The 25,692-nt window shown below is 42.0% G+C and overlaps 1 protein-coding gene across 3 annotated transcripts in view; it reads left to right on the top strand.

Moving 5' to 3' along the window:
- The first annotated feature begins 644 nt into the window (after positions 1–644).
- The window catches only part of ccser2a (coiled-coil serine-rich protein 2a), a 61,979-nt gene continuing 36,931 nt past the window's right edge, over positions 645–25,692 (top strand). The window contains exons 1-4 of one of the 3 annotated variants that reach the window (XM_030070586.1): positions 645–749; positions 1,175–1,285; positions 18,249–19,741; positions 20,015–20,226. In XM_030070586.1, coding sequence (XP_029926446.1) covers positions 18,289–19,741; positions 20,015–20,226 — 1,665 coding nt within the window. In that variant the 5' untranslated portion in view covers positions 645–749; positions 1,175–1,285; positions 18,249–18,288. Of the gene's footprint in view, positions 1,286–2,852; positions 2,913–18,248; positions 19,742–20,014; positions 20,227–25,692 lie in introns of those variants that run through there. The other 2 variants (XM_030070588.1, XM_030070587.1) reach the window with 2 other exon arrangements.

Below are 25,692 nucleotides of genomic sequence, written 5' to 3'. Positions count from 1 at the left end.
AGCTTAGGTTATTTTGTTTTATTTTATTTTATCTATGCATTTATTATTTATTTTAATCTTTACAGGAAATACATTCAAACATACAAATACTGCATACATATACTCAACATAATGTTGTACAAAGAAACAAGAGGATGAATTAAAATAAACACATTTACAAAAAATGATACTTATAATAAGAGACAAACAACAACACTGGGAAAATAGACACCATTAATATAAAATCATGGGAGAATATTTATGAGCTTGATATTTATGATCTTTATCTGATCTTTATGTTAAATTCACATGAAAAACGGTGAAATCGGCATTTAACCTATTTTTCTGAGAGTTACCATATAGAGTTACTTGTTTGCACAAACCGAGGTCATGGCGCGCTCATTAAAAGTCTGACGTCACGTCAATGACCAGTGGGAGGGCTGAAATTTACATGTTATTCAAATGTAGTTTGACCTGAATAGAAATAATAGAAATGTATTTGCCGACTGGGAGCAGCGTATCCTTCATAGAGCTGAACCGGTTAATACGGTAAACATTTAAGGCAACATTTTAAAATTGTGGCCTCACGTGCCATCCCACGGTTTGCGAACAGCAGTATCATCCACGAGCCACTGAGACCCAGGTGACATCCACGCGCTCCGCCCCTTTGGAAGCGAGTGGAGGATGTGGGAATGACGAGCTGTCACGCAAGTCTGTTAAATGGGAATTCAGTCCGTCATGTGTATGGCCAGCCTATGGCGAGTTTAAGGGTCAGTGTTGTTGTTGTTTTTTTGTAGTGCTGTTTATAGGGACTATTTCGGATTTGCGCGCGGGTTTATGTTGTTTGGTCACGCTCGTCTGTTGCTCCGGACCGTCGTTTCAGTCGTTATGTTGTAGCGCTCGCTCGGTGTTGACAATGTAACGGCACAGTATTAGCTGCAGGCTACATTTGTTTAAGCTTTTCGTGGGAAAGCGAGAGCAGCATATCCAGTGTTTCCTGTATTTATATTCCACCGTTGAACCAAACATGTTAGGGACTTGGTTGAGCTCTTCGCGCAGCTAAGCGTTCATTCCATCAACTAGGCCATATAACTTATGCATTAACTGTTGGCTCTCACTTCCTCAACAACAAGCATCTCAACAATCAAAACACCACTGGACTGTTTACCATGGCTAATTAGAGATTACTTGTCAGTTCTCTTTAGGACACGTTGCCTTTTGCAAGCAAGAGACAGCAAGTGGACTGTGGTGGGCTGGTGGTCCATCATTATGGCTGTAAACATGGCTTAAGAGCAAAACAATTCAGGTAAGATCAAGAATCAGTCCTACTGACATGTAATACCATCAGTTTCTATAAGTCCTCTTGCATTTGTGAAATGATGAAAGCAGTGAGTGTTACTGTGTGGCCATAATTAATGCCTTATAATAACATAATGAATCTCCTTATCTCCTACTGGTTGTGTGTGGGTACAGGCTGTGAGGTGTTGGCATTTACATTACAGTGTCATTTTGAAAACATCAGTGGCCTAGGATAAGCTTGCTTACATCTTCCTGCTGTGGATCCCAAGGCCGGCTGGACAGACACCCCACTCCCCACCCCCACCCAACCCCGCACCACACACACACAACACACACTCTCTTCCTCTCTGCTGTCCAGTCAGCCATAGGGCATACAGGCCACGACGTACCCTGAGAGAGTCACAGTACTCTGAACGGGCATGGTCAGGCCTTTATGTAACAGGTGTATAAATAAACGTACTAATTATGCAATAAATCAGTAGGCTGCTTTCCTGAGATTAGGACTCAGAATGTGAATATCCTGGGAAATGAACATTTAAAAGTTGTTGCTCTGAGCAGAATTGAGATATGGCAAAAAAGGAAAAGGCATAGGCCTACATCTTACATTCAGGCCTAAATTTTCTGCGTCTTGACACAAAGAGGGAAACACACATGTCAATCTATCTTGCTAAATTAGTTACAGTATAGGAGCATGTGTCTCATTTGCATGTCAGAACTAGATGAGCCACATGTCTTCACACTCAACTAAAGTCATAAAGTTAGATCTCATCGGCAAGAGTTAAAATCTAATCAGCACCTCTGTACCATGCAGTGCAACCCTACTTATTCATATTTTTATACTATGGCTGAAGTTGCTGTCAGTCAAGTCTTTAACTGTGTCTGTCTGCCATTTTAGGCTATGATCTATAGCGGCCCAGACAGTGCAAAGCACCCTGGCATCAACGCCCCACTACACATGAGGATAGGGCATGACTGATTGCCTTACACTCCTCAGTCAGTGTAAGTGAGATGGACACTCCTGTGGTGTTCCTATGTATGGCTGGGGTTGGATACACACAGACACAGGCACAGACACACACACACACACACACACACACACACACACACGTGCAGATCCATGTGTGTGTTCTTTAGGCACCTGTTGGCAAGCGCCACCTTGGCTGGGGGTGTGTTTACGATATGATTCCCCCCAACAACAGCTGAGGGTCTCCACTGTGGATTTGCCTGTGAAAGACCCCCCAAATTGCAGTTGACATGTAAGGGTTTTTCCCAGACTGTGTATATGTGTGTGTGTGTGTGTTTGGCTGTCTGCAAATATGTCTGCACTTGTGCCCTCTAACGATCAGCGTTAGTGTTCTTTGGAATCTAGCTATGCGTGAGGATACACATTACTCTGTCGTGGCCTCTGTGAGAGAGCGAGAGAGAGAGAGCGAGAGAGAGAGAGAGTGCATAGTAGTCATTCCGAGACACTGCAGTGCCCCTGCAGACAGTTTAGGCCAGGAAATAAGGCGTTCAAGTGTGCTCACATGATGCTAAAAGCAACTACTTACGGCACAGAGAAGCGTTGAGTCACTATATTGTATAAGTTAGTGCCAGGAACCACAGACGGAGAGAGGGAGTCAGTGGAGAGGAAGGTGAGTGTAAAATAGCTCCTCAGACCATCACATGTGGTCTTTCTACATCATCTCTGTCATAGATATTGTGTCAATGTTGTTTTTTTTTTTTGCTTGTTTAAGTATGCCCGGTCTCTGTGTTTTTTTTTCTCAGCTACTAAAATTAAAAAGCACATGACACATACCTCTTTTTCTCTCTTTTTCTGTTTGCCCTTGTGTCTTACACTCTACTGACTATAGTTAAAAATCAATGAAAATGGTCAAATATAGTAATAACATGTCCCATTCTGAGATGAGGTCATTCAGGATGCTGGATTGTGGTCGTGGCTTTGTGTATGTAAGTGCTTGTGTGTTGTGGTGATGTGTTCAGGGCCTCAGGGGTTGATGTGACTTTGACTTTTGTCTGATCCTCCTTGCCCCGTCAGGCGCCATTCTCTCCCTGTATGTGGCCTATCATTAGAGCTATACTTAGCCATGCTTATCAGTCCTATTTTTCCCTTGGTAAGACTGCAGATTTTTAAAGGCTGGGAATGGCTGTATATCTAGTGGTGTGCAGACACACGCATAGGACCTTGAATGCAGTGGCATGTGGAAAATGTGAGTGATTTTGAAATAATCAAACTTGAATTCCTGAGAAGAGGAAAGAAGAGAAGAGAAGTTTACCCCCTGTAGAGTTCCCACAATGGAATGATAAAAATGTCATTTCAGAAATTTAGCATTTCAAATTAAAAGTCTGTGTTCACTGTCAGTACCCTGTTGTGCTCAGTGAGCATAGAAAGCCTCAACATAAGTTACTTGCTGGACACTTAGACTTTAATGTAAGTTAATTCAGAGGTAATCAAACTCCAGCACTGGCAACGGTAAGATCCAGGTTTGTGGTATTCTGTTGTTATATTACAACCAAACCATTGTTAGCTGGGCTGCATGTTTAATACACAATTTACACTATCTGCAGACTACTTAAATGAAAAAGCTGTAATATTTAAATGTTGAATGGGTTGAATGTTTGAGAGCGTTTTGGTTCAGGCAGCACGAGAACTCCTCTGTTCTTTTGGGATGAATAGCTTGTTTGCTCAGGTGTCATTATAAACACAATTCAGGTTGATTGGGAGCAGCAGATGTGTGCGACTGTGAATCATCGACAATGGCGTTCGCTGTAATGTCTCCGTGAATGCGTGCTGAAATGTCTGAAATTGGTGGCAGTTTAAATTTCTTCCTTTATTTAAGTAGAAACTTCATCCTCATTTTATATAATGTGACAATCCACAGCTTTGTTACTAGATGATTATGTGCGTGACTGAGTTGACAAGATAAATACTGTGACTGTATATGTTTAAGGTAGATACCATGCCTAATTTGAAAGCAGGAACATATATTTGCCTTGCTGGGTGTCTGTGTTTGCCAGCATGTCAGCTGCCATTGTGACTCGTATCTATTTTCATGACAAGCATATGTGGCCCTGCTTCATCCTGTTTCCCTCCGTTTTCCAGTAGCATCAGGTAACTGCAATGAGGTCGTAGTGTACCAGGCCCCAGGGGACACCCTCCTTAAAATCCCTGTGAAGGCTCATTCAATAATCTCCCCAAGGCTTTGAGTCATGTGATACTCCATAGGGTCTTTATATGTATCTTGGGATTAGACATTGGAGTGTATACTGAGTGACTGTGTGAGAGAGTGGATTCTGTTTCTTTATGATGAAAGTGTTCAGGTTCCCTGCACAAACTGCTGAGTCATTCTCAGTCACCATCGCTGTTATTATCCGCCATGAGGAGTTACTTGTAGCAAAACTGTGTTGATAAAAAGGCGTGAATGTCGATGTGTCTTTGTTTTTCAGATGAGTAGCTTTGTTCCGCTGTTACTGTACTGGATTCATCTGGAACCTGATCTGTTTTGTTCAGTGGGGTCATCTGTATTTCCATATCAATGCCACTGTTTAAGTTCCACACCACCCAGAAATCTTTTCATTTGGGTACAGTGTCACTGTCTTATACTTCTGCAGCAATAAACTGTGATCCCAAAATGTTTTGAGCCTCTGGTGACACTTGAAACCATTTCCATGCCCTACTTGTGGACAAAAACAAAGGCTGTAGCAACCGTCAGTCCATCCGGCCACACACATGGGATTGGTATTCAAATAGCCAGTTTGCATAGCAGGTTCAACTACAACAGCATCTCACATCACCAAATAAAGGACTTCATTGTGCTGTAGTGGCCTTCTGTTTTCAAAGCAATTTTCACTGTAAAGGGATATTTTCTCACCACTTCCACCACAGATGAGTCGCGCCCAGTCTGGTGATGCTTAGCAGCCAGTTTGACCTTGAAGCCCTCTCATGATGAATAGAATAGAAATCCCCTTTGTACCCATCTTTCTCCTGGATAGGGTTTCGTCTACATTAGTTATCAGATAACACAAGAACTTGAGCTGGATTTGATCAAATGAATCAAGCAAAAGCCTCTACAGTAATAAAGCAGCACGATATTAGATTGCAGCTTACTGCCAACTGTGTTCAGCTTTGATGGGAAGATGCTTTGTTCCACTTTGCCCCATGTGTGACTGTCTGTTAGTTACTGCACAATATTGTGCTGTCTAAAGAAATCATGAGAAGAGAGATGGAGAAGTAATTGTGAATGGAAAGGAAGAACACACATGAAAAGGGAAGCAGGGAAGTGAGGAAGTTGAGTTAACAGCATTGCATTGTTCAGTCACAGAGGATGAATCCATTGGGAGCAACATCTATTTACAGACTGCTATTTAAAAATGTGCTGCATATTCAAGGCCTTAAACAACGCTCTGTTGTAGAGGATATAAAGTGCATTAGAGGCTTCAAGCTTCATCTCTCAGCTGTTGTGGTTTGTCAGCATTCAGCTTTGTGATCACTGATGAGGAATCAGTAACAGCAGGGTAACGCCAAAATGTGTGCTGAGTGAACATAGAACGATAAGCTGGAGGTGTGTGTCAAATGAGTTCACTGTTTCAGCGTGAAGAGAAGCCTTGTACTGAGGAGAGATGATGTCATTGTTGTGTTATCAAAGAGAAGCTGGGTGGAGGCTGGCAGCAGCTCAAATGTCCATGAACTCTGCATGTGAACTTGAGTACTTGTTGCTGTATAAAAATGTGTGTGTGGCGTGTGTATTTGATAGTGCATGTGAGCTTTGTATAATTTGTGTGCGTTTGTGTGTACTCATGCCACATTTCTCTTTATGTGAGTTAATTTGTATATACATTAGGTCTGGGACAATATGCAATTTTGAAAAATCGATATATTGGCACAAAATATTTTTGTTGTATTACAATACTGTTGTCAGAAGACCAGCTCTGCTCAACCTCAGTTTATACAATATATGGACAAAAGTATTGGGACACTCCTCTTAATTACTGAATTCAGGTGTTTCATTCAGTCCCATTGCCGCAGGTTTATACAATCAAACACCCATGCACTTTGCCTTTACAAACATTTGTGAAAGGATGGCTTGTTCTAAAGAGCACACTGAATTCCAGCGTGCTCCTGTAATAGTAATGTAATAGGATGCCACCATTGCAACAAGCCAGTTTGTGAAATTTCTTCACTTCTAGATATTCCATCATCAGCTGTAAGTGGTTATACTGCAGACTGGAAGCATTTAGGAACCACAACAACTCAGCCACCAAGTGGCAGACCACGTAAAGTTAAAGAGCGGGGTCACCGAGTGCTGAGGCTCATAGTGCGTAAAAGTGGCCAACGCTCTGCTGACCCAACAACTGCAGAGCTCCAAACCTCCTCTGGCATTAACACAAAAACTGTGGCCAAGCAGCCACATGCAAGCCTTACATCACCAAGCACAATGCCAAGCGTCAGATGGAGCGGTGTAAAGCACGCTGCTGCTGGACTCTGGAGAGGTGGAAACGTGTTCTGTGGAGTGACCAATCACGCTTCTCTATCTGGCGGTCTGATAGACGAGTCTGGGTTTGATGAATGCCAGGAGAACGTAACCTGCCTGACTGCATTGTGCCAACTGTAAAGTTTGGAGGAGGAGGGATAACGCTATGGGCTTGTTTTTGTGGGGTTGGCCTCAGCCCTTTAGTTCCAGTGAAAGGAAATCTTAATGCTTCAGCTCACCAAGACATTTTGGAAAATTCCCTGCTTCTAACTTTGTGGGAACAGTTTGGGGAAGGCCCTTTTCTTGTCCAGCATGACTGAGCCCCAGTGCACAAAGCAAGCTCCATAAAGGCATGGCTGGGTGAGTTTGGTGTGGAAGAACTTGACTGGCCCACACAGAGCCCTGACCTCAACCCCATCCAACACCTTTGGGATCAACTAGAACGGAGATTGAGAGCCAGGCCCTCTGGTCCAACATCAGTGTCTGACCTTGTTATGACCCTGGCTCGTGGGCCGCAACATAAAGTGGAGACAGACGTCAGATTATACATAATTTTATTTCAATAAATAATATATGTTAAAATCTGGGGAGCAGTACAAATTACACAACAGTTTGTGGTGAGTGTGCCGCTCCCTCAGGAGGCAGTTTCCCTTCCTTTTATCCACTCCTCCTTCTCAGGTGTGGACAATTAAGCCAATTTAGCCCAGGCACCACCCAAGACTCTTGCACTGCACTGCAGAGCCAATGGTTGTCCAGAGGGGCGTAACAGACCTCACAAATGCTCTTCTAGATGAATGGGCAAAAATTACCACAGAAACACTCCAAAATGTTGTAGAAAGCCTTCCCAGACAAGTGGAAGCTGTTGGCCCAATACTTTTGTCCATATAGTGTATTTTTTGACACAGAGGTGTGAAAACATTGGTCTTGAGAACAGATTAACTTCCTTGTTCTTACAAATAAAGTTTTTCTGTTGAAATATTAACGACTATCAGCAACATTCATATTTATGTATTCATACAAAATAATACAAATAAAATAATATGTGTAATCTATCGATAATCCACCTGTTATTAATTTATCAATTATCGATAATGGTGGTCCCAGCCCTATGTGTGCACGTGGGTTTGTGTGGGGTTTTGTGAATCAGTCATGTGAGCAAACATGATGAATAAGGATATAGGCCTGTCCTTCATTCAAGCGGCTGTAACTGCTGTGCACATGTGGCTTAACTTCTGGGATTTCAGAAGAAAGAAAACAGTATACGATAATTCAGTGTTCTTCATTCAAATATAGTTTTAGTCTTAAATAATAGGTCTTTATTGCTTGTTATGCTTATAGGTTTTGTCCAGTGCTTTGTTTTCTCATGAAGCAGTAGGCCTTTTTCACAGCAACCTTTATCACACGAAATGGCGGGGTAAACACAGGTGTTACTAATAACATTAATTCTACAGATCTACATTGAGCAGAATCTTAATCAGTGCCTTAAGAAACACGCTTTATCCTGCTATTTCATGTCAAAAAGGTCTGTTCTTTGAAGCAGACTGTCTTTGTATATCATTTTTACAGAACACTTAGTACATCATGTTTAACAGTGTAGGAAGTAATGAACTGATCTTGTTAACACATCATAAAACACAGTTTCACATCCATATAGCTTCCTTCCTGTGTACTGCTGATATGATCTTAGAAAGATAATGTCCTGGTAATTTTGTAATGCAGATATGGCTTTAGAAAAATAGTCTCAGACATCTGTTTGCCCAGTGATACAGAGGAGTTTCCTCGGAGTCATCTTACATTATTCCATTTATTATCACTTTATGTTCAGGCTGAATGGTAGGCTTGATAATGATGCCACTGGATGTTAAGGTAGGTTGTGGATTTATGGCTGCATGATTAGGCAACAGCAAAAATGATAATCCAAACTATATTGCTGTATTTTGTTTCCCCAGATTAGGAAACAACATTTGTTAATTTCATATTTGTACCATACAATGCTGTATATTTTCATGTTTTTCAGTGCATTATTACTCCAAGTAGCAAAGCAGGTCATCGGGAGTGTTAAAAGTGTTTTAAAGATGCTTTTACTTTAATTGATACAAAGGAGTGTGACAGGATAGATGACGCAGCTGGTGTTTTCTTTATACAGTTTTCCATTATGGTCTTCTCTGCTTTATACTGCATTATGTTTCACATCAAAAGTACATGAGAGCAGTGCACTGTGTGGTCCATTGACCACATATTACACACATTTACTGCTGTGCTCACTAAGTTGGCTCAATGCATGTAACACACAGAGACAGACACATCAAGAAGAAAGAGTCATGGGTGAACAGTGGTTTTATTCCTGCTCAGTGACGTGAATTGTGTATTACTAAACATGCAGAAGTGGAGCTATTAGGGTGGGTCACTGAACCCTTTTTCAACCCATACGGTGGTTAGTGGTAAGTCATTTCAATGGTCCTTTCTGTATGACAGCTATTTTCTGCTTTTCTTCTTGTAAAGTTTCCGTGTAGCAATTATTTTTAAACTGACAATGTTAAGTTCAGTTGATTTTACATAGAGACAGAGTGGTGGAGACAGGAAAAGAGATGATGGAGAGAATCAGTAACTGAAAAATAAAAAAAGTAACTACTCAGAATAGCCTTTAACAAAATAAATAAATAAATAAATTTTAAAAAATAAACAAAAACATCCATACTCTCTTAGTCACATTTTAAATTAACACACACGCACACAGTGGAGACTGATACACTTTGTCATTGAGTGATGAGAGTATACCAAAGTAATCAGTATGTTCTTGTTAATTTGTTCACTCCAGTACTTCATAAAAATCACATTGTAGCAACTCTTTAAGTGGCAACTCTGGCGGTATTGTGTAGCAAATTAGGAAAAAAATGTACACACAGTATGATACAAAAATAACCTACTCAAATAAACTAACCAACCGATCTAAGAGATCTGTATGTGACTTTTACATAGGAAGAGGATATCATGGTTAGTCACTACTGCTAAAAATGCTTTAACAGTGGATGGATACATAGTTACTTACCTGAAGTAGTTCCAAAAGTAAATGATGGTTATGTCAACTGATGTTTCATTTTTTAAAAAATGTATTTATGATGCTGGAGGCCACATGATGATAACTACTAATAACATTTCCAAGACTTTGAATAATTCTGTATCCCCTCTCATACTGTCTACTAAAGTGTTAGCATGGAGCGCCAGAGTGAACAGTTGAACGGTGGCTCATGGATAATTTTTTAGGTGTGTGTGTGTGTGTGTGTGTGTGTTTTCGTCACTTGATGAGTTGATCAACATGTTTGTATCTCAAAGACAGACTATTCCTTTAAAAGTTTGAGGTATGCCAACAGGTGTCAGCCATTACAATATGGAGTAAGTGCGTTGTCAAACTAAACCAAATTAAACAATCTATTATCTGATATTCTGTGATTTGAATGATGTAACGCTATACTTCAGTGGGAATAGAAAAGTGCACCTTGGGCTGCTGTCATCTCAGCTTCCCACTCCCATCTACATAAACACTTCTAATGACCTCACTGACAGTGATTGACACCTACGTTGTTGCCAGGAGACACTTATCAGCCTTCCCACCCCTCGTGGCCAATCAGAAGGGGAGAATTAAATGGGTCTGTCAGGCACACTGCAGTGCTCTCACGGTGCGGTTCACGTCAAGGTCATGTACTGTAGAGTGAACAGACTCTGACATGTCTGTCTGTGCATGTATTACACATACAGACACGTACACAGTGAGTGTGTGTGTGTGTGTGAGAGTGTGAGAGTGAGAGAGGTGTGGAGAGAGGAGTGATGTTGGGAGAAATGTGATTACGATGATGGGACTTGGACATCTGGGCTGCTACAGCATTGAATCAAATTGGATTTATTCAGTATTAGGCCATTATGGAGATTCAGTATTAGGCCACATGGAGCTGCACCACATGAGAAAAAGGTAACAGAAGTGTCCTAATGAATGAATCAGAATGGATGGATGAGGACTCTCAGAGGGTGTTTGTAGTAGTGACTGTGGTCAGTAAATGACTCATTTTCAGGACACTCATTGGTCAGGCTTGATGTGGCATTACTGTAACTGCAACTGCTTGTCATGCTCTCTCATCTAACTAATGTTTTAGCAAGGACGAAAGGGAAATTCAATTTTTATGAATGAATCACAGTTACAATCAATATAGCTTCACTATGCAATTTAAATATTATTAAGTATGAAAGTTGTTTGTTTGTTTGTTTGTTTGTGTCCTTCTTTCTCTGACTTATACATTCATTACCCAAAGCTTGTGATTTTGGCTGTGGTAGATCAGTTGGCACATCCCATGAAAACGGTATAAAAGCTCAATTAGTCTGTGCAAGATTACGTAAAATCTGGTTTGTGTATTATTAAGAGTGTTGTTGATGTGGCTTGGATTTAGCGTCATGCTATGTGATTTACTGAGCTGGATGACATCACAAATACTTGTAAAAAGCAGATAGTGAGGAACCGGTAGTGCTCATATAGTTTTATTGTTGGCACTCAGAGGGAATGGCTGACTGAGTGAAACCAGCATGCTGCCAACCATGAAATGAGGAGGGGAAGTTCAATTCGCGCTGAATCTTTATGAGAACCACAAAAAATCCTTCCGTCGGGTGTCACTTTTTGAGTGTGGTTAACTGCTGGGCAGCCTCTTTTTTTTCCTTTCCCTTCTTGTTGATTGTGTGATATCATCGGGCGGCATTCACACTGAGAATTGCTACTTTAGCTGCAGTATTATGTGGCCTGGTCTTATCTGACATCTTTGTTGTGAGTGGAAAAGTGGTCACCATTTCTTTTTTGATTTTCATTGATTTTAGGCTTATTTTCCATAGATCTTTCCCCCACATCTTTCCATATCTTTCCACCATCATAAGCTGAAGGACAATAACAAATCTAGTATTTACACGGTTTCGGGAAAGATTGTTGCTCCTGTCCTCTCCTGTCCTCTCCTGTCCTCTCCTCTCCTCTCCTCTCCTCTCCTCTCCTCTCCTCTCCTCTCCTCTCCTCTCCTCTCAGCACAATGGGTGGGGCTCTTAAAAGATGCCCTATCAAATATTAAACGCACCCATAAAAGCACTGTTCTCCCCACCCACACACCCACTGGCACACACACACACACACACACATGCACACATGCACACTCAGGCAGAGAGCAGACAGACCAACCTCTGAGAAGCTTCTTCCTGTTTCGGTGCTCTGCTCTCTTCTGGGTGCTATGTTACTTTCAGTTCAGTGATGGAGGAAACAGAGTGCAGAATGACTTGGCAGTGCTTAGCGACCTCTTAGTAATGACTGACTCTGGGATAAGAGTGACTGGACAAGTTTGTTGGTCAGCCTTAGTGCACTGCATGAAGGTAATGTTTTATATCTTGTGTTTATATGGTAGTTTGCACAAAGATAGTGTTTCTTCACCTTGAATCTCACTGGAAGGTTGGGTGATGTGTGATGTTGTGTTCGTGTGTCTGTGCCTGTGCTTGTCATGGTCAGGGGAAATACCACATGCAATGCAGCATGGTCCATGGTTCTTATGTAGCACTTTGCCGCACCTTCCCTTTCTCCACTTCTTTGCACTCTGTCTCTTCCTCCCCATCTCTGTCTCTCTTTTGGTCTCTTGGACATTTGATTTACATCAGTTAGTATACACCATTAGCAAACCTTTCATGCTTTCTCATTGGATTAGCATCACTTAGCTGAGTTCACATCAGTATTGCTTTCACTCAATAGACATTAGCCTAGTATCAGTATTGCTTTCAACCCTGTCTCATTCAGTTAGTCTCATCTAATGACAGTCTGTTAACTCCCACAGGAAGAGAGAGAGAGAGCTATGGCCTATTACTGTCCTGCACAGAGATGATCCCCGGGTTATTATTGCTCTTTTGCAGTAGAGTTCAAAGGATTCTGTCACTGCATGTAAATGAGTCTTTAATGTAGTATCAGCACAGCAGTAGGTTAGATTGTCATTTTGGCTGTGTTTGATTGTCAGGTGATGCTCTTTATCTTTCCTCAGATCAGAAAGGGTTTTAGTTCACTTGCATTGTATGCTAAATTTCCCTGGGTCTATACCGTGACTGGCTATCACAGGCTGCGATTCTTCTAAGCTTCACCTTAGATTTGTTTAAAATTAACCACGTTACTGACAGAGACAAGAGGGAAGCTCTTGTCTGGCATAGTGGTTTTGTGGGTGTCCTGGGTGGTACATTACCATTAAAAAGAGCATTTCTGATTGGATGATGCCCTTGTGTCTGAGAGGCAGAGCCAGATGGATGCCATACTGAGCTCCACTGACAAGGATTATATAATTATTGATCCATATAATTGATTAGTTCTGCAGCTCCAAAGACAGATTTACGGAGACTGCATTGGGGGGAGGAGTAGAAGGCGATGGACTAGAAGAGGGAGGGGAGATGGGGATGCAAGCTGCAACTGCCATGTACATAGTGCCAAGAATCTGTTGGTGCCAGAAGAGAGATAACCATGTTTCAACTCTCTCTCTTCATCTATTATCTAAGAAGGATTTCTTTAAATGCTTGTGAGGCTGCAGTCGGCCTTTCATGAGCATTTAAACACAAGAACTCTGATGCTGATCCAGCATGACGGATCTAACAGTCAAACATGTAACTTTAAAAAAATAAATAAAGTTTTTTTGGATTTAGAATTATTTTTGTATTAATTTTCAGGTAATTTGTTGCTAATTTAGGGGTCATTTTTCTGATGCCATCTCCAGATGTGCTTCAAAGACCTATAAAAAGTTATTTGAGGCACTAGAAATGGTTCCTCCAAGAACTTTGACTGGAAAAAAAGTTCTCTAAAGAACCGTTTTCAAAAAGGTTATTGGTTGATTCAATGAAGAACCCTTTTCAGATATTTATTTGTTCATTCTTTTCCCAAATGAGATACCATCCACTAAATAAAGTACGTCTTTATTAGCTGATGTTTTTTTCATGCAACAACACAGTCTTTTAAAGAAGAACTTTTTTTTTTCTATGTGTAGAGAATCTGTTGCTTTCAGTGTCAAGTTTACAGCCTCCCCAACACTGTATCCCTGTCTAGGATTCCTGCAGTCTGAATGAAGTCTAATAATGTCCTAACTTCCACAAACACTGATCTCAAGGGAAGGAAAAGTAGGAAGGAAAAGATGAATGTGACCTGTTACACCGTTCTGTTGGGAGACAGTGCTGAGACTTTGTAGCGGGAAGGAGGTATAAGCATTGGGAGATAGGGGCTGACTGCCTGAGGGGGCTAGCCAGTCAGAATGGGGATTTATTATGTAGTAGAAGTCCTCCACTCATGCGTAGCCCCACTGACCCAGTATATCAGAGCCCTCGTCCTGTCACACACTATCTGCATCCATCCTGTTGCTCCTGAAGAATGCAACTCTGTAGTATTGGGGGTGGGGTTGGGGTGGCTGGTTGAATTTGTGTGCGTGCTTGTGTTTGCATGTGTGTGTGTGCATGTGCATGAGTTAGAGAGTGAAAGCTTTGCCAGAAGAGAGATGAATGACCTCATTCTTGCTGATCCCCTTTTTTTTAGCCTGGCTGTGTCTCTGCCAGGTGCTTTCTAGCTGGCTGTCCTCTGGGTCGGAAATGAAGTAAGGCCGGAAAGCCTCACTGGCAAGCAGACAGAAAGCTCTCATTCCCTGTAGATAGTGGAGTGAGAAAAGTTGTCATCTTCCTTCCCTGTTCGTTTCACACATGGAGATGGCTGGTGAGATGCTGCAGCTGCAGGTCTAATAGAGTTTCTCTCCATGGGATGGGTCTGCCTGGAATCCTCTCTCTCTCTCTCTCTCTCTCGCTCTGTCTCTCTGTCTCTCTCTCTCCCTCTCGCTGTCTCCATGTCTTAATGTTTTCTCTTTGTTTTTTTCTTTTCTTCCTGCTGATTGAGAGTGAAGGCGCAGAGTGGCCACATGCTTTGGGCGATGTGATATGAAAGAGCAGTTGTTGCAAAAATTTAAGGAATAGTGAAAGTCCACCAGTTCCCCTCGAAGACTGAGTCATTATAAGCCAGTGGGTTTTCAGTTAATTGGACAAAGTCATTCCAATACAGTCAGAAACAGTATTGGAACAGTGATTTAGCATCCTTTTTTGTGCCCTGTGGATTTAACATCACAAGATCAATTTTCTCCCTGTTAAAGCAGGATAAGATGAGACAGAGAACTTCAGTTGTGTGTCTCAGAGGTAGCATTTTCATTTTGTTTCTTTTTCTCTTGTTAATACAACACACACAATGTACCACATAATTTCTGCGACAAACGCTGACACATTCACAAAATATAGTGATGATTACTTTGACTTCAGTTGAATCCTAGATTGTTTGCTTCACATTTTATCTGATCCCTCTCCACTGCCATGGTTACCCAGCATTAACCCAGGTCAGCTGGCCTTGGTTAATGCAGTAGCATTGGCCAAGTACTGGAAGCCAGTGATACTCAGGGATGTTTATTTACAGTGCTGTACTCTGGGGGGGAGGGGCGGGTCTTTAGATATGAACGGTTGACAGATGGCATGCACGCTTTACTGCCCTGCCTCTGAATGTGTGTCAGTCAGTTTGGATGTTTTATCTAACTGCCTTTGTTTGTGTGTGATTTTTTTTATTAGGGGTTTATTCTGCTGCCCAGTGTGTTTGTGTCAGTCTCAGACTAAATGTAGGGCAGTGATGAGATGGCACTGGCAGGGATTGTGCATGGGCTACTGGTTTGCCAATGGCAAAAATGTGGTTGTAGTAATTTATTAGAACCAAAGTGAACCAAAGTAGCAAGGCATTTGAGCTGAGGTGTGCCTTGATATCTTGAAATCTTATTTTCTCAAATAGAGAAAAATCATTGTCACATGAAAATATTACATTTATTACATTGAAATCTAATTACATGTAATGACATCTAGCAATCTGCCATTTCTTTTTCTTTTTCTTTTTTTTTGTATTTTCTGTGTTGTCTTTTGATATTCCAGGTCTTAATGCGATACTTGAAAGCACATTCATGTTGATTGTAACAAAAGTTAATAAATAAAGAAAGAAAGAAAGAAAGAAAGAAAGAAAAAGAAAAAGAATGAAAAGAAATAAAAGCATCAGCGATACAGACATAAATCTTTCAGTGGTTGGGTAATTAGTGAGATGACCCAGGTTGGAAGGATTTGCTGCTCTGTGATAGTGACATATCACACTAGATATGAATGGAACTTGGGTGATCCTGAGGGTCTTTGACAGTAGAGAAGAAAACCCCTAATCTACCCTTCAAACACACAGATACACACACCCTCCATCCCTCCCTGTGTAAAGAGGCTTTAGCTCCCCTGTCTGCAGTGACTGACCTTAATTTTGTGTGTGTTTTTGCGTGCATGCATATATGTGTGTGTTTGTTAAACAGTGAGGGTGGTGTAGCAAAGTGCTGGTGTGGCAGTGGGGAGTATGTTTCTTTGATTGTGGTAGTATGTGTGTGGATGTATCTGTACACATGTGCATGTGTCTATAAGAGGGGAATGTGGGCCATCGTGTACTAAAAGGATTTTCCAACATAGGAGACCCAAATTGTAGTGAAACACCCCTCCCCCACCCCTTCAAAAGTTGTGTGGATTATTGCTCCAGTGTCAGCCTTTCTGTCTTTGTGCCAGTTTGAGAAGAACAGCACACAGAAAGACTTTCTGTTTGTCTAATATGGGCTCAATCAACACACGTCAGGCATTTTATAAAAGTTATTTATTATTTGTGAGTTGATCTCTGTGCTGAAAACTGAGAGTATTGCAACATAAACATATTTTCAGCTGTGTCCAAGTCACTACTCTGCATTTTTTTCCCCATTTGTAACTGTTATGCCCTGTACATGAGCTTCTGTTAACCTTACCAGCCATCTGGATCTCTCATACTCCTTTTCAATTTATAATCTGGCTGTGCTAGCAAAATGAATGCAACATGCAGGCTCACCAACAGTCTATACACACATGCTGCATGCCTGATGGGAATCAAATGATCTGACAGTGACTGAATGGAAGAAGCTCTGTGTTTTCTCTCCAAAGGCTCAATGCCCTGTATATCACCCATTCAGTATTCACAACATACTGGCTGCTTTCCCGGCATTGGGGTCCTCCTGTACCCCACTCTCTGTCCATCCGTTTGCCTGTCTTTTTTCTTGGATGTTGGCACGACACCCTCTGAAGCCCATGCCAGACACAGGTCACATGTGAAGACCTCTGAGTCCACTAGTCCATAATCTTATTACGGATTTCTTCTTTGTTTCTACCACCCCCCTTAATTTGGGGAGATTATGGATGAGAATAAGTTTTAAGATAATGTAGTTAAAGCATTTTGAATAATTCTGATTGCTGCACAGCTAGTTTTTTTTTTTCAATGTACAATAAAGACCAGTGAAGAGAAGATGGAGTCAATGCTTGAGATTCAAGGCTGTTAAGCTAAGGACAGGTTATGTTAAGCCAGGCACCCATCTAACCTCCTTATCTCCTTCTCCTGACCATGGGAAAACATCAAGGCAGACTTGTTGTGACAAGTCGTCCAATAAGCCTGATGGATAAATTCCCTGCCCACCTCACCTCCAGTGACCCTCAGAAGGAGGCAGACATGCATCTGCTAGAACTTGAGGACTGGATCACCCTTAATATCATTACTGTTACCTTGCAGTAGAGGTCTTAGAGTGCTTATTTTATGTGGACATGCCTTTGTGTGCACAAGTGTGTGTCTGACTACTTTTGGTAGTGTGTATGTGTATATTTCAGCTACACTTGATTTTCCGCTTCCACCCAGCCTGCAGTTGACTTCATAGTGCTTTTTCTGTCATTGAAAGAAAAAGGTATCACTCATGACTCACATAAATGACTTGGCTCATTTTAAGATTATGGCTAGAATGATTTAGAAAAAAGATAAGACAATAGCTGGCCTTATTGGTTGAGTTCTGTTACAAAAGGACCTGCACTGACATCAGAATGAATTTTGCTATTTTTAGTTCAGCACAGGAAGAAACACAATAAATGGAAAGCACAACTGAACTGCTGTTCTTTACAAGATAAATGAAGAGTTATTCAGAAGTTTTTGCTTTGTGTGGAAGCCAGGGACATTACTCCTCATTTACAGATAAGCTGGCTGCTTTTCAGACCCAGTAAGCTGAAGATGAAGTGTAACAGTTGTTTAATTTGTTTTCTTTGATATTCCCATGCAGCTTTAGGTGACATTAGAAAAGCAAGAAAATGTGTGGTGTTAGCATCAAAGAACAGTTTTTAAAGACAATGAATAAATCCCCTAACCTTCTCTTAGAATCATACTTCTTGTGTTGAGTAGGGAAAAAAATTGAATTAACATGAACAAAACATATTTCTAAAGCATGAAATGTCAATTGGGTTCATCAATTTTCCAAGTCAAATTATGTTTTACAGTCTAATCAAATTCTCTCTCTCTCTCTCTCTCTCTCTCTCTCTCTCTCTCTCTCTCTCTCTCTCTCTCTCTCTTTCTCTCTCTAGCTCTGTGTGATTCCAAGCTCTCTCTCCATGCTGGCGTCTAATGGAAGAAAAGGCACCCATCAGGTCTGCCATGGTGTCCAGACTGCCTAAATTCGGTGGCCGCTCTTCAACTGGTGGCTCTAGCCCCTTGCCCAATGGTGCCTCTCAGGCCTCTACCCCTACCCAGGAGTGCAAGACCACCCCAGCAGGAACATGCCCAAATGGGATGGTTCACACCTCTCCTTTCTCCTTGAAATGGAAAAGAGATGGTGGGAACACACCTACCACACCAGTCAGCCCTGACGATGGAGATTGCAAAGACAAGGCTCAGGCCTCACCCCCCTCATATGGGAAGGAGGTGAAGAATGCCTCCCCAGGGACTCCCAGGATGCGGAGATCAGGTTCTTCAATGGTGTCCATCTCCAGCCCCAAGGCTATCCCCAAGCAGGCTGCTAAGACTAGTCCCAAAGCAGGTACCAAGCTGGCCCAGAGCCCAATGAATGGAGGTCCTAAATTGGGCAAAAATGGCTTTAGTTTTCCTGCTCAGCCAGGATCACTATCTAGTTCAGAGTCACGGCTCATGCACCCAAGGGCCAGCTCCGGCTCACCCCGTAGCAGCTCTCAAGACAGCCTTTCCCAGTCCAGCGACAGCCTGAAGACCCTGGCAGTCGACAACATGGTGCGTTCAAACAGCTTCACCCACTTCAAACAGATTCCTTCACCAACCAACCAGCCTATGATCCGGTCTTTCTCCTTCAACCGGGCTGTGGAACTGGCCAAGCCCTTGGCCAACACTCAGCTTCGGCCGCCTCGGAGCAGCTTCCTCAAACCCCCTCAGCTGAGCAATGGGAGAGTAGGCTTAGGCCTAGGAGGCTTGGGTGGGAGCCCTGGAGGTCTAGGAGGTCTAGGTGGGCTTCAGTACAGTAGAACATCCCTAGCTGCCACCTCCCTGTCCTCCGCCTCCACTACACCGACACCATCCACCCCAAGTGCTCTGAGGAAGCCCCTGCTCCCCAGCTGTGTGCTGGGCAAACCATCGGGCAGCAATGGTGGGTCTCTCGGTTACAGGCTAGCCCGATCTGGGCAGGCCAAGCAGCAGAAGCCCCTTTTCACAGGTCGAGTGAAGGGAGATGTCAGACCCTCAACTGCACCTGAATGTAGAGGGATACGAGGGTTAACAGTAGACATGGAGCCTACAGGAGAGACTGAGAAAACAGATTCCCGCAGTGACAGTGACGGAAGCTCTGGGGGAGGAGGAGAAGGAGGTGGGGGCCTGCTTCGGGAGAGCTCCGGTCAGGTAGTGGGGGAGGCCCTGGAGGACATGTCCTTGTCCTCTGCCTCCTCTCTGGACAGGGGGGACACCAGTGAGGATTGTCTTGATGAATTTGACAACTTGGGAGATGCACTTAGCGATGGGGACTTGACTGACAACATGAAGAGTGGCAGTGACACCCAGAACCGCCTACGCAGCTTTCTTAGTGAAACTATGGACTGGGCCAGCATGGGCCTGCCAGGTAATACAACAGAATAGATTTTTTTTTTTTTCTGGCAAGTTTCTCTCAGTGGCTCACTCTGACCATAACCCTTGTAAAATGGAGGCTTGTAGCAAATAATGCTAGATGCAGGCACATTACATTAATATATTATTAATACATATCACATACACAAGCACACAAGCAGAGCTCTTTTTTTACTTCATCTGTGCGTGTGCGTGTGTGTGTGTGTGTGTGTGTGTGTGTGTGTGTGTGTGTGTGTGTGTGTGTGTGTGTGTGTGTGTGTGTATCCAGGTTGTAAAGAGCCGATACCTGTGCAGGAGTCTCTGGAGCCTCAGGTGTTGTCCTCAGAAGGAGGTGACCTCCTTCAGGGTTCATCTCTTGAGATGTCCCCCTCCAACAGCTCTGGTGGAACCTACATGTGGGATGAGGAGGGGCTGGAGCCCCTGGGGGGGCCTGGGACGCATCCCTGTGACAGCTATGATGACTCAGAGCTCAACAGCATGGTAAATCCCCACGGCCAGCTTTGTGAAGTATGGTGGAATTGTGCACACTGCAAAAAATGACCACCAATTAATGTCATTTTAAGGCTATGAAAAATAATGTCTGTGCGATAATTCAACTTATTTCCAACGCAGTTTCATGTTTTAGAATTTTTCTAGAAAAAGTCTAAATATGTTGAATCAAATTAAAGTAAGAAGAAGAAAGTGACTCAAGAAAATATAAAATTGGTTCAATCTGATTTGCATTGGAAATGAACTCAGCCAGCTGGCAGCTTGTTTACTTGTTAAGAGAAAAATAAGATATTTAAGGGACCAATATTTTATTAAATGGCCTCTTAAGATGGATTTTATAAGATGGATACATTTTTTTGCAGTGTAGTCTCTGAATTTATTTATACTGTTGACAAGGGAATTACCACCCCAGCTGTAGCCTCTGTCAACAAGTCCCCTGCACTCCCCTCCTCCTCACTTTATGTCAAATGACAAATTGCACTATAGCATATTTCAGAAAGGCAAAGGGGGTGGAGAGAAGCCAAAACACTTTAGGCATGATATGTTTACTGAGGCTTAAAAGTTAACAGAGCAATTTAAGCTGTTACTGTGTGGTGACTGCAAGCTGGCCAAACAAAGGCTTGTGTGACTAAACACCAGGTTAATTTTCAAGTGCACTGTTTTTTTTTGTTTTTTTTTTAAAGAGAACAGAAAGAAAAGTAAGATGGAGAAGAGTGCAAAAAAATTATATTTGCTGTTTTAGCACAAGTAGTTGTGACATCATTCGTTGTGTTATAAAATTCAATTTCCCTTTGCTGAGGCTGACCTTACCAATTTTAATGTACTTTGAGACCATTAGCAAGCACATTCAGTATTTCTGAAGTGTGCTGTAGGCTGTTGTTCAGCATCTTGGTGTGCAGCTTCAGTTCATCTCAGCATGAGTCACTGTACTCTACCTGCCTTAGTCCATTAATCGATCCCACTTCTAAAAGATTCCTTTTTCCCTCGCTAATTAGGGATTAAACGAGCAGAACAAAGGCTGAAAGGGAAAATGTAATGGCTCAGACTTTCCTGCCAGCTCCTACTGCCCATTTCATACTGAAGTCTCCCTTTCTCTGAGAGGAATGCTTTAATTTCTGACCTACAGAGACTGTATGTTGATAATCTGGTTGGTTTTTGTCCTTGCTTTTAGTTCTCTGTATTCCCGTGCCATGGTGCCTGATCTCAGGAATGTTTAAAGCGCTTAATGAGCTGGATTAGAAATTGTATAATCAGCTTTGTGTGTGTACTACTTTTTCATATGATGGGGGCTAACCATGTGATGTTGACAATGGATTGCTAGCAACATTTGTGGCAACTGGAAAGACAGATGAGAGCTGTGTGTGTGTTTGTGTGTGTGTGTGTGTGTGTGTGTGTGTGTGTGTGTGTGTGTGTGTGTGTGTGTGTGTGTGTGTGTGTGTGTGTGTGTGTGTGTGTGTGTGTGTGTGTGTGCTTGTGTTTTTTCACCGCAGTCAGCTGTCAGTGCAAGTACACGTGCCTTAGCCGTGTGTATCTGATTAAGAGTCATTCAGTGTGTCTTAAGGAGGGTGTTTGTCCGTGTGTGTGTATGTGTGTGTGTGCCTGTGTGTGTACGAATTAGATCACTGAAGATCCAATCAACCATGATCATGTTTTACCTCCCTCAGTGAAGCCACTTAGGCATTAATTATAAATCACATATAACTATTTAAAATGTTAAGGTGGGCATGCCTGTATGCTTTTTAGAAGGTAAGCTAGTGTTTAGATTCAGTGGTTCCACATTTGTTTACAGCAGTCTATTCTGGAAAGTAGGTTTTTCAAATTCTTTGAGACTAACCCTGAACTCTGAGTTGATGAACACTGAGTTGGTGAACTTTTGGCTCCAGAACAGCTGATCAGAATCAACTCAATCTACTCTGAGTATGTTCACTCAGAGTGAAGAACAGGCATGGTGAATGGAAAAAAAAAAATGGAGCTCAGATATTGCAATTCACCTAAACAAAGCACAGGTGTGTGCAAATGAAGATGAAAAATATAGTTAAAGATCAAAGACAAAAACCACAGTTCAAAGAAATGACTGATAGTGCACAAAAGCACTAACTTTCCTTAAGTAACAAACAAATATAAAACCTGGATTTTGATTCTGACATACAGTAAACCTCTGCTAAATAATGTGCTTACATATGGACTGAATCAGTGAGTAAATGATGCGGCTGGTATGGTCCTGTAAGCGGGAGTAAACAGAAAGAAACTCAGGGTATTTGGAGGAAAGCCTGCCAGTGAACAGGTTAGGTCCACAGAGAAAGTTACCATAGTTACTGACCCAGAGTTTAAGTTACCTCTTTTGCTGGAATGGAAAACCTGGACTTTCCCTCATCTCAGGTTATCAAACTCTTGACTTTTCACTAAACCCACTGTATGGAATATACCCCAGGTGGTTCATACCATAGTTTGTGTAGGGCGCCATCTTGTGGTCAGTTGAAAACAAACATACATTAATATTTTTAGGAAAAGTGAAAATGAATGACTACAGTCAGTATGCAAGAGGTAATTTAAAATAAAGTCACATGATGAAGGCAGCATGAGCCCAGGTGAGCTCTGTGGCTCGCCTGTTAGTGTTTAACTGGAGGATGATTTTCCTTTGTGAGGCTAATATTTCATATTGTGGCAACCACTATCACTGCCCTTGGGCAAGGCACTGAAACTTTAACTCCTCTCGTCCAGACTTTGTCTCTGAAGAAATGAATGCATGTATCCAGTTGTGTGTACTCTATAAACTGCATGGACTACGTGAAAAGATGCATTTCCTGTTAAAATAGCCAACAAAAGAGTCTTGAATGCATTGTGTTCAGTCCACTGGGTGTAGGTCTCTATCTGAACATTGCAGTGTGGGCACAGAAAGCTAGTTACAAAACACTGATCGGAGATGAAGGGAATAGAGATAGTACTGTACCTGCTGTAAACAGTTGCGGTGATGGAGCACAGAGACACATACGGACAAGGAGAGAGTGGGAGGGAGTAAGTGAGAAGAAGGATGGAACCGGAGGGAGTGGGAGAGGGTTAGTGACTGAATGCTGATGTGTGAATATCAGCTGTGATGGGAGTCTGCCTTTGAGATATTAAACTCAGCTATTTGATTAGAGGAAATGAGCTCATTTAATTTGATTTATTCATCTCTCCCCATACCTCCCATCTTCCCCTATTTCCCTTTCATCTGTCTGCGTTCCTCACTACCTCATTCCTCCCCTGTCCATTGTATAAATAGTCCCTCACTATGAGCAGGAAAAAACAGTGATTATAAGCATGTCACGTTGCATTGTCAGTGTCAGAGGGTGATCAATAATTCCTGCGGTGGGTATTTATCCTGCACGACCTACCTTGTCGGATCCTGCCAAAGCGGGGACATAAAAAATCTGTACCACACTTGTCTATTTGTTTAGGGAGCAAAGCTTTAATGATCTGCCCTTTGCAGCAGCAGTTTGCCAGCAAAATCTCTCGGGAGGCCTAGTCTCAGAAAGTAAAGAATGAAAAAAGCCTGCCACACTGTGTCACAAATGGGGCTGCCAGTAGTGATGCTGAATTAGTTAGACGGTGATGGAGGGGAAAAAAATCTAGGCCAATTAGGTCCAATCTGAGCTCCTCTGTTGTCTCGACAACATAAAAGGGCAAGACGTTCTGTCAGAGCTCTGAACAACAAGAACTCTCTTGTATAAAGAATGCAAATAGTGTGTCTATCATTTATGGTACTGAAACTCTTTATGTTTTATTCTTGTTTGGTACAAGAGAATGGGTAAAACATTCAGAGAAGAAAAACCATCCAGCTCCCAGCAGCAATAGCTACGCTGCAGTGATGGGCTCAGTCCACTTGGGGGCACTGTGCATCCTCAGCATAATACCGTGTGTGCGCTGGCAGGTGTGATTATATGTGTGTACATGCATTTTTCTGGCTATATATGTCTCTATCTGCATTCATACGCCTCTGTACAAAATCAAGGGGTGGGCTGCCTGAGCTCATAATAACATTCCCATGATACACCATGCAGCGCGGTACAGTAGCAGCTTTGCAAAATTGGCATGGTGAAATGGAGAGCCACTTAGCTTCTCACAGTGACTGTTAATGTCTCCCTAGCCTCATTGCAAATTATTATGCATAATCTGCAACATCATTGATAGACTTGTGCAAAATTTGTATTTAAACGGTTTAATTTTTTGAAGTTATTTGACATGTACTTGATTCATTTTGTCAGGCACCTAAAAAAATCACAAATGATCAGAGTAAAGGCCAGAATTAGGAGATCAAGCGCTTTTTCACATATTCATTATGTATTTAACACTTGCCAAATCTCTCTGGTAGCTCTCGGTTACAAGATCAGCACCTAGGGCCTTAGTCTGTGCTTCTGTTATTCAGTGAAACTGAAATATGATTGAGCGTTTCATATACTGATGAATACGTTCTGCCTACATATCTGCCAGGTTTCATCTCTCATCTTGTCGTATTTAAATGGGAAAGTGCATTTGAGATGAAATTGTCAAAATACAATTTAAATTAAAGCGGGTTTTGGATTGGAGCTGCTTGCTTTCATTATATATGTGTCTCTCTGAGTTTCCTTCATTAAAACAGTAGATTTCCCTTGAAAGAACAGCACAACTTCCCCCTAACAGCATGAAACCCTGAATGGGAAACATGGAAACTTCTATCTTTTTTTCCACTTGTTTTCTTTGAGAGTATTTATCCTTTATTCTCTCAGGTGGCTGTGTGGTATTTTGCCAATTTCTTTATTTAAGCAGTTTATTGTTTCTCCTTCAGATCTCTTCACTCTTCTCCTCCTCCTCCCCTCTCCTTGCTTTTTCCCCAACCAAACTCCTAGTGGTTCTGTAATCCTTTGCTTCCTCTCTGACATCAAAGCTGCAGAGTTGCTGCTGCCTCTTCTCCCTGATTTATTTATTTTGCCTCTAATTTTCAGGCTTTTGTTGCATTGGGTTGAGATGGGTCAATTCATTAGTGTTTAAATGAGTGAGGTGCTTAAGCCTTTTGTCTGCAGAGTGCTCAGCCATTATGGAACACGATGCCAGTGAACTGGCTATGCTGTTGCATTAATTAGGCTAATACCTCACCCTATTCTGTTTGTCATGATTTTAAATTGGCAATATTCGACTTATAAGGTAGACAGCCTTTATAGTTTGTATGCCTCTTTTTGTGCATGTGGTGCTTTCTACGCACACTACACACACTAATTACAGGATTGGTCTGAGTCATCATTGCTCTCTTTTTTAAAATTTTTGACCAACATCATAACCCATCATTTTGCTCCTTACCACTGAGTCGTCGTGTCCTCCTGACCACTGTGACTCAACTGGCCCAAACATAAATGTTGAATCAGCTGCATGTTGAGCCACGTCTGTGAAAACAAAGGCAGTAAGAGAGTATTAGGATGATGAAGATTAATCTAATCTAGTGAT

Source organism: Myripristis murdjan, chromosome 15 (assembly GCF_902150065.1).
Source record: "Myripristis murdjan chromosome 15, fMyrMur1.1, whole genome shotgun sequence".
NCBI lineage: Eukaryota > Metazoa > Chordata > Actinopteri > Holocentriformes > Holocentridae > Myripristis > Myripristis murdjan.
This window is presented reverse-complemented; position numbering and strand designations above follow the sequence as displayed.